Source organism: Cucumis sativus, chromosome 5, assembly GCF_000004075.3.
Source record: "Cucumis sativus cultivar 9930 chromosome 5, Cucumber_9930_V3, whole genome shotgun sequence".
Classification (NCBI taxonomy): Eukaryota; Viridiplantae; Streptophyta; class Magnoliopsida; order Cucurbitales; family Cucurbitaceae; genus Cucumis; species Cucumis sativus.
Genome location: NC_026659.2, coordinates 3,143,933 through 3,157,753, shown reverse-complemented (window position 1 = coordinate 3,157,753; position 13,821 = coordinate 3,143,933). Strand labels below are relative to the sequence as shown.

At 31.1% G+C, this 13,821-nt stretch overlaps 2 protein-coding genes across 5 annotated transcripts; one reads left to right on the top strand and one right to left on the bottom strand.

Annotated features, from left to right (window-relative positions):
* The first annotated feature begins 2,914 nt into the window (after window positions 1-2,914).
* Window positions 2,915-5,737, top strand: LOC101217438 (putative kinase-like protein TMKL1). Its single transcript, XM_004143693.3, has 2 exons — window positions 2,915-3,582; window positions 5,034-5,737. The coding sequence occupies exons 1-2, from the start codon at window positions 3,096-3,098 to the stop codon at window positions 5,537-5,539; spliced, it is 993 nt and encodes a 330-aa protein (XP_004143741.1). The 5' UTR covers window positions 2,915-3,095; the 3' UTR covers window positions 5,540-5,737.
* Window positions 5,738-7,486: 1,749 nt separating this feature from the next.
* On the bottom strand, window positions 7,487-13,325 carry LOC105435450. Of its 4 annotated transcripts, none has more exons than XR_969463.2 (8): window positions 13,101-13,325; window positions 12,936-12,997; window positions 11,798-11,933; window positions 10,634-11,702; window positions 9,172-9,299; window positions 8,998-9,053; window positions 7,810-7,864; window positions 7,487-7,681 (listed from the first exon to the last, which is right to left on the bottom strand). XR_969463.2 is itself a non-coding variant. In XM_011656547.2 (7 exons), the coding sequence occupies exons 4-6, from the start codon at window positions 11,486-11,488 to the stop codon at window positions 7,843-7,845; spliced, it is 1,005 nt and encodes a 334-aa protein (XP_011654849.1). In that variant the 5' UTR covers window positions 11,489-11,702; window positions 11,798-11,933; window positions 12,936-12,997; window positions 13,101-13,325; the 3' UTR covers window positions 7,487-7,681; window positions 7,810-7,842. The 4 variants fall into 4 exon arrangements, 2 of the variants coding, with proteins under 2 accessions (XP_011654849.1, XP_011654850.1); XR_969464.2 differs by having other exon boundaries at window positions 7,487-7,677; XM_011656547.2 differs by lacking the exon at window positions 8,998-9,053.
* Window positions 13,326-13,821: the final 496 nt, after the last annotated feature.

Sequence of the window (13,821 nt, the reverse complement as noted above, 5' to 3'; positions counted from 1 at the left end):
CAACTTTTTATGAGTAGTTCCAAAGTTTAGTGCTTATGTGGGGATAAAGTACTTTAATGTTTACATCTTCTGTTTCTTTTAACATAAGCAATCTCAATCTCAATCTCAATCTCAATCTATCTATCAATGTATCAAAACAAGAAAAGCAAAAAACAGATGATTCTTTTTTTAATATGTGAAACATGCTTTAAGAGAATAAGATGTGATTACATTGATTATTATCTTCAAGGGAAAATAGCTCATGTCGATAAAAGATACCTACAATATAGTGTTAAGCAATGATTAGCTAGAAAAGTTTGACATCTTTTACCTGATTTTTAAACTCGTTTGATGATGGTTTTGTTTTATAAGTTCACATCTTTTTTTCACTTTTTACATTTTTATTTTTTAAATTTTAGTTTGGTTTTGTAAAAATGTTGATAAAAAGTAATAACAAAATGTAGAAACTCACAAATAACGACGGTTTATATAGAATAATAATAAAAAAAATTAGATAGAACAAAATCATTATATTAAAAAACTGAGAGACGAGTTTCTCAAGACCATATCGAGGAAACTAAAATGAGATCCTTTATCATTCCAAACTCCTACTTTACCTTATTCTAAATATATATAATTTAAAAAACGTAAGAAAATTAATGTACGTTTTTATATGATTTAGATACTGCTTTTAGAGAGTGCATATATATATATATGATATGTAAATGTTTCCTCTTCAAATATCAAACGTTCAAAACTTTTACGATAGACGCAAACAAATGTTTCCAAAAAATCTTAATTAATTTGGTCTTTCTTTTACTTTACACATTTTTATTTTTTAAAAAAAGTGTTTTTTTCTTTCGAAAAAAACAACTATTTATTGACCAATTAATTATAAAAAGTTCAAGTTTTGGTCAAAAATAAAAAATAAAAAATCTAAAAAGTTAAAGTCCAAATGATGAGAAAACAATTATTTTTTAAAAATAATTTGATGATTCTTAAATTACAAAATTAATTACCAAATACATTCATCTATCACCAAAATCAAAAGTATTTTGCTTTAATACATATATATATGTATGTATGTATAAAAGAAAATAATAATAATAAGTCGTGTCGTATATTGAAACGTGTGATTGGAGGTTATAAATTGACGTAATTCTCCCTAACGAGCTCAGTCTTTGTTTAGAGGTAGATGAAAGATAGCCAAATAATCACTTTCCTTTTTTTTTCTTCTTCCATTATAAGCTTAGTTGGGTAGAAGCTCCAAAGATGAAATATGCTTAATTTCTATGTGTTTTGGTGGTGAGTTTTTGTTTGGTAATTTACAAAACCCATCATTTGGTCATTCTCAAAAGCAAACTAACAAAGACATTGGTTGGTGTTTAAGATATGAAGGAATTATGCAAAGTATACATTATATAATATGATATTAGGAATGTTAGGTGTCAAATCTAAATTTAAAAATTCCAAAAACCTTCAAGTTATGGATGACATTACTCCTAACTTCTTCTTCTTTGTTTGTTTTATTAATGAATTATGTGCATTACTTGTGGTTTACTTTTCACTTTTCAGAATTCTAATACATTTAAAAGAAAAATATAATTAAAAGTGAATTACATAAGAATATACCTCTTACCGTATTATACTAAATAGATTAAAAAAATGTGCGACCAACAAGATTACATCGTAAAATATAAGGCGAGTAAACCACTCATGATAAGGAATGTTAAGTTTAGTACAATGGTGTTCTTCACGATCTTAATTATAGGAGAATTTATTAAGACATTATAGTGTCAAGGAACATTAAAGAGATAATCTTTGCATCATTACCTCCTTCCTTAATTCCATTGATGAGGAAATTAAAGACTTAAAAAGTATTAGTTACAACTTTTACACGATCAAATTCAACTAGAATAATATAAGTATGATTGAGGAAACACTCTCCAATTCGAGACAAAAAATAGTTATCATTTGAAGAACGACCCTAATCAATGTGACAACATCTTGTCATGAACTAATTTAACCTAGAAAGATGGACATGATCCAAGTGATCCCGAAGCACTCAAATCTAGACGGTTTGTCTTAGAGACGGAGACGGAGACTCCATGCAACATCAATGTTCAACTTTCAAAAAAGAATACCATGATGGAGAGGATGTCAACCCAATCGAATAATGGAAGTTAAGAGGAAGGGGGTTTAATTTCTGTATTGCCTTTACCATATTGACTCCTCCAGATTGATTCTCCTAAGTATGTTTGCCAATTGAAAAACTGTTGAACTCTATGTCTACTAGTTGTAAGTTGAACATCATTTTATTCTTTGCCTCCCAAATTTTCCAAACAATGATTTACTGCTTTATCCAATTCCTTGAAAGAAACACTTTCAAAAAGCCAGAATCCAACCATCTTGAATAACTCTATGAGAACCTATTATCACAAACAATATAAAAACGAAAAGAAACTGATGCCAAACTTCGTTGGATACAGAACAATTCCACAAAAGATGTGTTATCGTTTTCACATCATTCTTGAAAAATACATGAGATCAATTTAGATGCCTTTCTTGGCAAGATTAGTTTGGGTTGGAAAGGTGTCATATGCATCATTTTACAAGCTACCTTATCTCCTCTCACAAAAACCATCACAGCCTCGTAAAAGCATTCGCATCGTTCATGTAAGCTACATACGTTTGTTTCCCTCCTCTAGTCGATGACATTTAAAGCTGGACCGACAGTTTTTAAAGTTCTTAAGATCGATAAGTAACACAACCTAAAACATAACTAAACTGATTATTATCTTTTTCATTAATTAAAAGGTCAAAAATTCAAATCTTTTTGTTAACAAACATATATTATATGTATTATATGTGTGTGTATATAGAGAGATATAAAAGGTAGGGTCCATAGTGTTGGGTGGATGGGATGTATTCCTATTCCCCCTAACACACAACCTAAGTAAAGTATTTCCCTCTCTTCTCTTCTCAACAAACTTACAAACCCAAACAAAACAATTTTCACTTTCAAATTCCAATCATTATAAACTCTCCCTCTCTCTCTCTATCTCTCTCTCTCTCTGTTCATCACAAACATACAATTCTTTTTTCAACATACCCACATGCTCAAACTAATCCTTCCCCTTGCTTCCGCCACCCTTTTCCTTCTCCTCCTAATCACCATCTTCCTTCTTCGCCTTAAGCTCTCTAAAAATCACGACATCGAGAAATCCTCCACCACCCGCAACAACAACAACACCAAAACAGACCACACCCCCCCTCCGCCCCCGCCCGAGCTCACCACTTTTGAGGGCGGCGAAGATTTGACCATTGACGAGATTTTAGAGGCTCCCGGAGAAGTGATCGGAAAATCCCACTACGGAACTCTCTACAAGGCTGTCTTACAGACCACCCAAACCATCCGGCTACTTAGATTTCTCCGGCCAGCCGCTGCCGGATGTGACGACCAACACGACCTCGTTCGGCTCCTGGGTTCGGTTCGGCATCCGAATTTGGTTCCGTTGCTGGGATTCTACGCCGGTGGGAGAGGTGAGAAGCTTTTGGTTCATCCGTTCTACGAACATGGGAATTTGGCGGAGTTCATTACAGGTAATTTTCAATATGATTATTTTTAAAAAAATTCTGTTTGTTTCTCGAGAATGTAATAAGGAAAATTAGATGAATTTGTCGTAAAAACTATAAAATAAAATTTAAAAAGTTCTTATTGTGGAAGAGAAAATTTTTAGAACATTAAACAATAATGTGAGTTTAGGAAATAAGATAATTATAATTACGTATCAGATTATAAATGGAAAACGTAGATATCTGATATTTAAACTATATATATAAATTTTAAAAATATAATTTAGTCTATCTAATTTCAAATGTCTAATTTTAATCCTTATTTTTAATAAATCTCAAATTCGGTATATAAAATACAATTTTTGTCAAAACTATTTAAACAATAATAATAATTTTAGGTAAGAAAATACAAATATATAAATACATTTGCAAATTTTAAATCAAACAAAAATAAATTGAATAAATATCTTAATAAAATTTTAAAAAATAGTATTAATTAGGAATTAAATTAGTATGGTAATATTAGAAATTACGTGAGATGTCGGCAACTATATATATATAAATATATATTGTGGATTGTAAAGAAAAGAAATTAGAGATGGCGACGATTCTTCATTTGTCATTTTCTTTACTATTTTTCCATTTATTTCTTCCTTAAATCTATATTTCTTTTTCTTTTCCATATATATTTATAAAAAATTTCCAACTATTTCCATTATTTTTTACCTTAAAATTGCACTTTACTTTTTTTTTTTTTTCACAATATATTCCTTTTTAATCTTCCTAAAAAAACCATTTTGCTATATTTAAAAATATTTATCTCCTTTAATTTTTTGGATTGCAAGGATATATTTAACTTAATACATACTTGATTTGCTTGTAGATGATTTTCTTGGTTATAAATTTTAAAATAGGTAATTTATTACCTAAAGTTTATATTTTTCTTTTCCATAAGAGTATTAAAAAGTTAAATTACTTTATGATCTGAAGGATGTGGTGTGGACCAAATGAAATTCCATTCTTCAAAAAAGATTCTTCTTTTGGTATATTTCCTACATTTTTTTTTAAAGAAAAAAAAGATCATACATATATCTTAACAATTGAATGATATTAGATTTAAAATAAGAAAAAGAAAAAGTTATGTCCACCTATCTTAACATATGAAATGAGATGTATTCAATTCATTGACATTTCTCTTTCATTTGCCTCATCTTTTGATGTCATTTACATTTCTATCTCTTCATTTACAATTCTCTAAATTCAATTCTCATATTTGGATTTTTAAAGTTATAATTAATTGAGTCTATCCCTTCACTATAATGAAGTTTGAAGATTGAGAGAAGTAGAAATAACTTTTAAAATTCAAGTTTGAAAAATTAAGGGGAAAAAGAATTAATTTGTTTTAAGCTAAAAATGTTAGAGATTAAAAGATTAAATTTTTTTATGAATTTAAACTAATTTTGTTTTGTATAAAACAGATAAGGAATCAAAAAACGGGGTGGTGATTTGCAAAATCGCCATTGGAATCGCAAGAGCTCTACATCATCTTCACAACGGATTACAAAAACCAATCCCCCATGGAAATCTCAACTCCAAGAACGTTCTTCTCGATCAAAATTTCCACCCCCACGTCTCCGATTTCGGCCTTCATCTCCTCCTCAACTCCCCCGCAACTCGACAAATGCTCCAACTTTCCGCCTCCTCTGGCTACAAGGCCCCAGAACTTATCAATATGACCGACGCTGATGAACTCACCGACGTCTACAGCTACGGAAAGATCTTGCTCGAGTTGCTGATGTCCTCCAAAGACCCAACGGTTCGAAACCCGGCTGCCACCGGTGATTCCGGCGTCTCTCAAGAGCCGATTCTCCAATGCCTTGTTCAGATCGGAGAGGATTGTTGTCGTTCTTCGCCCAATCTTCGGCCGGATTTCAGGGAAGTGATTGCTAAGATTGAAGAAATCGGAAGAATTGAGATGAATTAACTCATGAATTTACTTTTTTGGGGATGAGTTTGGAGCAATTGATCTTTTTTTTTAAAAAAAAATTATTTAAAATCATTTTTGTTAATTTTTTTTTCTATTTATGAATTGGTTTAAATGTATATATAAATGAGGGATATGATAAATCATTACAGAGTTTTGATTTGATTAATTAAAATCAATTAATTTAATTTATTCAAACCATTTTTTTTTCTTTTGTGTGTCCAAAAGTGATAAAAATTAACATTAAATGAAAGATGATAATTTATTTTCAAACATATAATAAAATCAATTTTGCATAATTAGAACTTAATAAGTGAAAAATGGTTATTAGATATCAATCAAATTGCAATTAAAGTCAGCAGCACTAGAGAGATGCTATTTCTTTTAAATTGGAACTAATACCCACTAAAAAATTTAATATATTAAATAAGAAGATCACATCAATTCAATACAATCATAAAGTCCAAATAAATAAATAAATAAAAGATTCAAACCAATAACATTCTTTCCTATATATAATTATTTATAAAGCATATGACCTTTTCAAAAATTAAAAAAAGAAAGAAATGTATGGGTTGAGATTTGATTAGTTGCAAGAAATATTTAAAGTGGTTGATAATATTATATATTGGATGGTAGTTTGTTGGGTCAAAGTATTTGAGTAATCACACCATCCCTTTTGTTGGTGTTTGAATGGGCAACACCATTATCAATGCTCTTCACCCCCACCATTTTTCAATAACCTTTCCATTCATTCACTCAAAATGCTCTATCATCCCATGTCTTTGTGTCTATTCTTGTTTCAACTATATTTTAATTTTAATTTTTTTTCTTCAATTTTGTTAGAGTTCAGTCTTTCAATCTCAACACTTGCAAATTTTTAAAAGAATCGTAAATATATAACATAATCTATCTATGATGGACTTTTTGATAGAGACTTTATGACCGTCTCTATTGCTAATAAACTCTGTCACTAATAAAGCTAATAGACTTCGAAAATTAAATCTAAATTTTATACTGTGATTAACTTTGTTTTACTAAATTTGAAACTGATTTTGACTAAGAAGTGTACCATTTAGCTAAAAAAGAGGAACAAGGTATTTTCCCCAAAGATTAATTGATTTCTATAATAGCAAATACAAAGCAATTATTATGGTTGATGCTTTCAGTCAAATGGTTGAATCATTTCAAATTTTGAGAAGAAAAATGAGTATCCAATGCATGGTTTTTCACTTTTCATTTCTAATTTTAACAAATAATTAAATTTATTGTAACTCATCAACATAAAAATTTATAATTCAATATAATATTAAAACTAGTTACAAGTTATCAAATCAAACATCGTTTAATTAACTTACAAATTTGCTAGAAGCCACAAAGTATATGGTTTGAATTTCCATGTACCACCTATATTTAAAGTATTTAAATGGTATATCGAAAGATATTATATTAGAAAATCTCAAAATAACAAAAAATTTAAAAAAAATAAAGAAGGAAAAATTAATAAATAAAATCAATAGTTTTGGATGCCACGTTTAATTGGGATGTGCCATCCAATATCTTAATGAGAGCTTAATTAATAATATGTCACTAATTAAAAAACATTAAAGAAAGATAATGGAGCAAATCTTCTAATATAAAGATACGATATTGTGACATTTTTCAAAAATAGATTAGCACCAACTTTTAATTTTTGTTTTGTAAAGTAATAGAATACTATGAAAAAAATTGAAATTAGTAATAGCAGTAACTATAAAATGGGATGTCAAGATATCAGTATTCCAATTACCAAATATGAAATTCTAACAATAGATTCTGACTGAACACTACGCAAAACACATTTTTAAAAGACATGTGAGGCTAACCAAAAAAAAGAAGCACACTCTCCAAGTCATTTCTAATTTTGAAAAGCAAGTAGTAGACATAAATTCAGAAAAAAGAAAAGCATTGAAGTTTCAAATGATCGACCACCATGAATTGAAAGAATAACATAAGTTGTTTGAAAGTAATGCTAGTCACTCATAGTTACAAAAGAAATGTACAAGATGCATCTAAGGTGATTAAAAAAGAAGTCATATACAACCTATGGATACCGGTAACAAGTTTCTAACTATGTATTCTCATTGGATCCTCCATTGCTACCTGACGGAATATTTGAAGGGTGAGTAAAACTAGAGTAAGTTTATAGGAAAATTAATCTCATACCTTCTCTAAATCATGCATAACTATTGATAACATTAGTTAAATAATAAAACATATAGTATACTCACAGCACTACCGACGTTCATGCTTTGAATCATAAGCTAATTCAATTTCCCGTCCAGCCTGAAATTCCAAGAATCATGACAAAATTCATTCACCAACGAAGTAATAAAAATCCAAAACATCAGCTAAACCTCATATTAGAAATTTTTTTAACGAAAACAAGACTTTCAACTCTATTAGACGAACTTTTCTAACTCTAATTAAGCTTTAAATTCACAATACTCTCCCATCCATTTTTTTACCAAAGAGCATTTTGTTCTCGAACATGTTTAAATAATATTCTCTTCCCTCGAACACTTTTATTTCTTCCTTCGTAATGAAATAAAATCTCTCTCCAAACCCCACGTGAATGGCCTCAATTCTTCCTCCATTAAACCATTTCTACTACATCATCATTTCTTTATTTTTTTTACTTCCCTTTTGCTAAGATTTCCTTCCTCTTTCTGCTTCTCTCCATGATCAGCCACGCAAGTATCTCTTCTTCAAATTCATTTATTTCTTTGGCCAATTGACATTGTTAACCTTAACCCTTTTGAAGTTTTTGTTTTGTAAATTTGGACCCTTATGAAAAACTTTGTTTTTCTAATTTTTCCAAAAAAAAAAAACGTAAAATCACAATATTGCCCTTGATAGATTTCAAGAGTCACATTTACTTTCTTTCTCTCCACTTCATTTGAAACCTTACCCCTTCCACTTCCTTGCTATTTGCTACTTCGACTTTGGTCTGATTTCATCGCTCATTTTCAAGATAATTTCGGATTTGTCATCTCATGATCAGATAACTCTGGATTTTGACCGGATTTCTTACTGTTCTAAATTTTGAACAACGATGTGAATACCAATCAATACCCAGACAAACCTGATCATGAAATGACAAATCTAGAATTATCTTGCAAGTGAGTGATGAAAATCCAACCGAAATCGAGGTAGAAAATGGCAAGGAAATGGAAAGGGTAAGGTTTCAAACGAGGTGGAGAGAAGAGGAGTGAAGAAAGAAAGTTCCTGTAACTTTTGAAATCTCAAGGACAACATTGTAACTTTAATTTTTTTGAAAGGGTAAAAAAACAAACAAAATTTCCCAAAAGGGTTACAACTGACAATTGCCCTCTTCTTTTTCAACAAAATTTCACAAAACTAAGTAACAAATATCACACACTTATTTCCAAACGCTAAAACGTCAGTATGAATCTTACAAATGTTGTATGCGCTATCAAAAAAAAATGCTTCTCTTACTAAACCCTTGGGTGATCTGTATGGGAAAATTATAAGAGAACATCCATATAAGTTCATTGCATTGTCTCAAATTCTGCTATAGAGTTACAAGACTGAGTAGAATTGAAAAAACAGCAAATCCCAAGAAAACGTACCATTTTCTTTTGGGGTCATAGCCGCCATTTTTTTGGGAGAGCGTGGAACCATTTTCCTTCTTTTCATTACTACTATCCGGTGCAGTTAATCTACTTTCAGGGCCATAACAATGCTGAAAATTATGTACCTGAAAGAAGTTTCAAGATCTAGAACAGTAAGAAAAAAAATGCTAAATAATATTCCTCGTGAAAGGTTATAAATCAGAAAAAGACATGCATGTGTGGAGCTCAGATTGTTTACAGACAATCTTTTTGTTTCTCAATTAAATTCTTTTTTTTTCAAAAGACAAAGAACTAAACAAAAAGAAATACATAGCACACAGTTCTCTTTCCTCTTTCCAAAAATCCCAATAAGAGCATACCTCAACAAGTTAAGGCTTCGTTCGATGTATGTCTTAAACATTAGATATCAGTATTCTCAATCCCAAAACTTGAATTACAAATATATTTCATCAAAACTGGCAAAAACAGCATGTAGAATCGGATTTGACTCCCATCATTTTTTCAACAATTAGGATAGGATTAAAAATATCTGACTTAATAATACATCTCCTCCTGCCTCAAAAATATAATTCTTCCAAATACTGCCTTAAGAACATCATACGAAATTATAGTGGCTGCCAATTCCACAATTATTCCACTTTGGGAATCTCAGTTATAAGATGACATCAACAATAGGAATCATGAGTAAGAAGAGATTCAGCCCCAACGTTAAGACATACAATTATGTAATTAATTAAATATGATCACGAGACTCGCATACATAGAAAACAGTCATAAGACTGACCACAAACAAACACTGAGAAGTTTGAAGTGAGATGATAATATGACAAGTAGGGACTAGAACAAAATTTATTGTTTCATTCACAATTGTGAAGTGATACAATACATACAAAAGTTCTTCATACTATGGTAAAGAAATAAAAATACCAATCCACATTTCAATACTTCTACAAATTAAAGCATTCAAACATTGATTGGTGGGAACAAATTTTACGAAGAATTGTCAACAAAAATGTTACCAAGATGAAAATAAATGCTAATGATAAGAATTTACAACTTCAACAAACATGAATTACTTACTTATTAACCCAAATCACTTAAATAATCATTAGGAGTTTCATGACTTCTATTGATTTTTCCACATGTATACATGCTAGTCTATTGGCATATGCATGACACTGAAACAAGGTAGTTAACATAGAAACATGAAGCAGCAATTATGTTAGAGACCCATTTAAACAGATCAACATTTCTTAAGAATGCACATGAAAAAAAGTGATAAAGGAGAAGAAAACACATTAACACAATACGCATAAAATAAAATAAAAATGGACACACAAGTGTGGATTAAATCTATATAAAGACCAGTAATCAACCATCATTTTCAATGAAAAAACAAAAAAACTAGCTAGAAATTGGACGTGTACAATCAAGATAGCATCAAAATATTTAATCTTACTTTATTCAATGGTTTGAGAGATTCCTTTCCATGTATTTGTTGTCTGTTCAAATGAAAGCGCTCCTCTGAACCCCAAACTTTGGTTTTCTTACTAGCGGAAACAATCCTATCAGGAAGGTCATTCGTTTCAGAGGACTGCTTTCTCTTCTTCCTTCCATAGCTCCTCAACTTACACTTCTTGTCCTTGACCTTCCATACACTTTTCCTTCTGAAAATTAGTTTGTCAGACTTCCACACGTCGTCGCTAGTATCTATGACCGTAACCTCACTTTTCGAGTATCCTTTAAGTTCCTTCTCGCACTTCTCATCCCACACCTCTTCCTCTACAACCTTCAGGCATACATTTTGTGCCATATCCGACCCAGAATCGATGCAGCCTTTTGAGCTATTATCAGAGTTTGATGAGAGGATGTTATCTTCTTTCTGCAGACAACACAAATTCTTTGCATCTGCATAGTCCCCATTAGTAACAGAAGGAATGGAGTAAATCTTGGGGTTAGACTGTTTCCTAGGGTACTTTTTGCTGAAACATTTGGAATTACGAGAGGCACCACCCATGTTGAAGAGGTCAGAGAGGATGTCGGTAATGATTCCAAATGAAGATGGGTTTCCATTTTCAATGGGAGAGTTGGAGGAAGAATTGTCCTGATGATGAGAATTGAGATTAGCGTCAGAGCGGGGGTCAGCCCGAGTGGAATGGGGGTTAGAGTCCGAAAGTGAACACGGATTATCAAGGTTTTGGTCAGTAAGGAAGTGATCAAGTTCGAGATTATCAGTGATTGGAAAACCCTTGTTGGAACGCAGACGATCCAACCAATTAGGACCAGCTTTGCCAGCTCGTACCGAACAAAGCATTGGAATTACAACTCAAAATTGAAGAACAGAGAAGAATATAAAGTGAGGCAAGAAAATCAAATTCTTGACCACTTCCCGAAGGCAAGATAAATACACACAGAGAATCATTCATACACTGATTGTGATTCCATCGCCAAAAGGAGCCACGACATTGTTGGAGCAAATGAGCTCACTGGTAGACATGACTAGCGTAGGGCCTAACAGCCATGAAGACCTACGAATTAAACAATCAACACTCAAAGGGAAGCTAAAAATGATAGGGAGAGAAGCACAAGATTGAGAAATGAAGATCTTGGAGGAGAAACATACCAAGAGGCTATTTGGAGCCAAGTATAATAATTGTCATATAGCTCTAACCACGAGGAAGCCATATATTGGGCGAAGGTGGATTAGGATTTTTCATGATCCCTCGGCATTGGACCAACTTCGAGTGCATTTGGATTGCCTGTGAAAAAAATTGTTTTCCAGAAATGCATTTTTTAAAACACATTTTATAAAAACAGAGAAGAATTTCAACAATTATGTGTTCGGTTATATTCTCTCATTAAGTGTTTATATACATAAGTTTGTTTGATTTGTTATACAGAAAGATGCTTATACTCATGTCAAATTACCATAACAGACTATTCCACACTATGAACTAATTTCATAAAGGAACATATACCTTGAAATCAATCGCACACTACCTGTTTTTTTTCTGATTTTTTTTTGCCAATTAAATTTTACACGTCTTGAAATTAAATAAATTATCATAAAAGGACAACTTGATCTCCAACAACAAGACATTAATAATAATATTTTTTTCCTGGACAATATAATATAAACTAAACATAAGAAGTAGCGGAACTCGATCACATTCTTCATCCATCTCCATTTCACAAACTGAACCTCCATATTCTTCATTAATGTCTCCCTGATTTCTGTCATCACTTGAAGGTAGTAGTATCTCATCGTAATTATAAATCACAAGACTTCAACTCAAAATCTATTTTTGAATGAACACTTGTAAGTTGTAAAGTTAAGAAGACCCATCAAACTCTTATAAATGTCCATTTTGTCCGCTCCCTTTAAAAGCTTCAGCAACACAAGCATGAATAAATGTATATGTTGTAATATTATCTCATAGGCTTAAATAAAGTACAAAAACATCTCCAATCTATTTAACTGACATTCTGGCAATACGAGTATATAAACATAGTAGAAGCCTTCTTTAAAGTTCAAGTTGAGCAATACTCTACCAATTATAGGAACTTTAGTACAAAAACATTTCAAAATTTAGTGGTCATATTTAGTTCAATTGGCAATACGAGTAAAGATTGCAGTCAAACAGTGTAGAAGCCTTCTTTAAATTGAGATTTTAGAGACTCTCGCATCCTCAAAAAAGAAGACAGACAGAAACATAAGCGAATCCAAACATCTAAGAAGAATTTTAGAGCTTAATACTTACCAAGAAGTTGCTAAAACAACCTTAATCACCTTGAACAACACCTCGAAAATCTTTAAATCAACCTAATTATCCAAAAAAAATTATGGGTATATTAAAAGTTAGACCAAAACTAAATGGGTATTTAAGAAGTTTTAAGAAAACCCACGATATCAAAATAAACATTACCCTCAACCACGAATCCAAGGGAGGCAACAGCTGAGGACGACAGTGGTGGTGTGTAGTTGAAGAAAACCGTGAGAATCAAGGAAATAAAGGGAGAAGAAAATACAGAAGCTTGCCGGCGGCAACGAGCGGACGACGCGATCTGCTGGGGGAGAGTGGGTGTGATGACGCGCGCAAGGGAGAGAGTTAGATGGGGGCTGCTGAGTTTTTCTATTTTGCTTTCATTCAACGTTGAAACGTAAACAAGTTTTTTTTCATTTTTATAATTTCTAAATAATTATCAATTGTGGAGTGTTAATTTTTTTAAAATTCAAAACTAAATAGTTAAAAAAAAAAAAAAAAGCATTTTCAAATAGGAAAAATGTAAAAAAAAAACAGTAAATTTGAAAAAATATTTATACAAAATTTTTAGATCATACATTGGATAGGCATCGATAATATGCTTCATTTTTTGAAGTTTATACGTTTCTATCATTATAAGATCTAAAATTTTTCTATAACGGATAAATATTTTAATTTATTTTGTTAGGATAAAAAATGTCTTTTTCAAATATAGTAAAATAAATTAATATATTTACAAACAATTATCAATAAAATTTGAAATTTTTGTTATATGTTATAAATATTTTTTTCAAATGAAAGTAATTGTTAACGATTGTTTTATTCAACACTTTCGAATTGTTTTCTGCCTTTTTTCTAATATCAGTTGGCATTTGTGTTAACT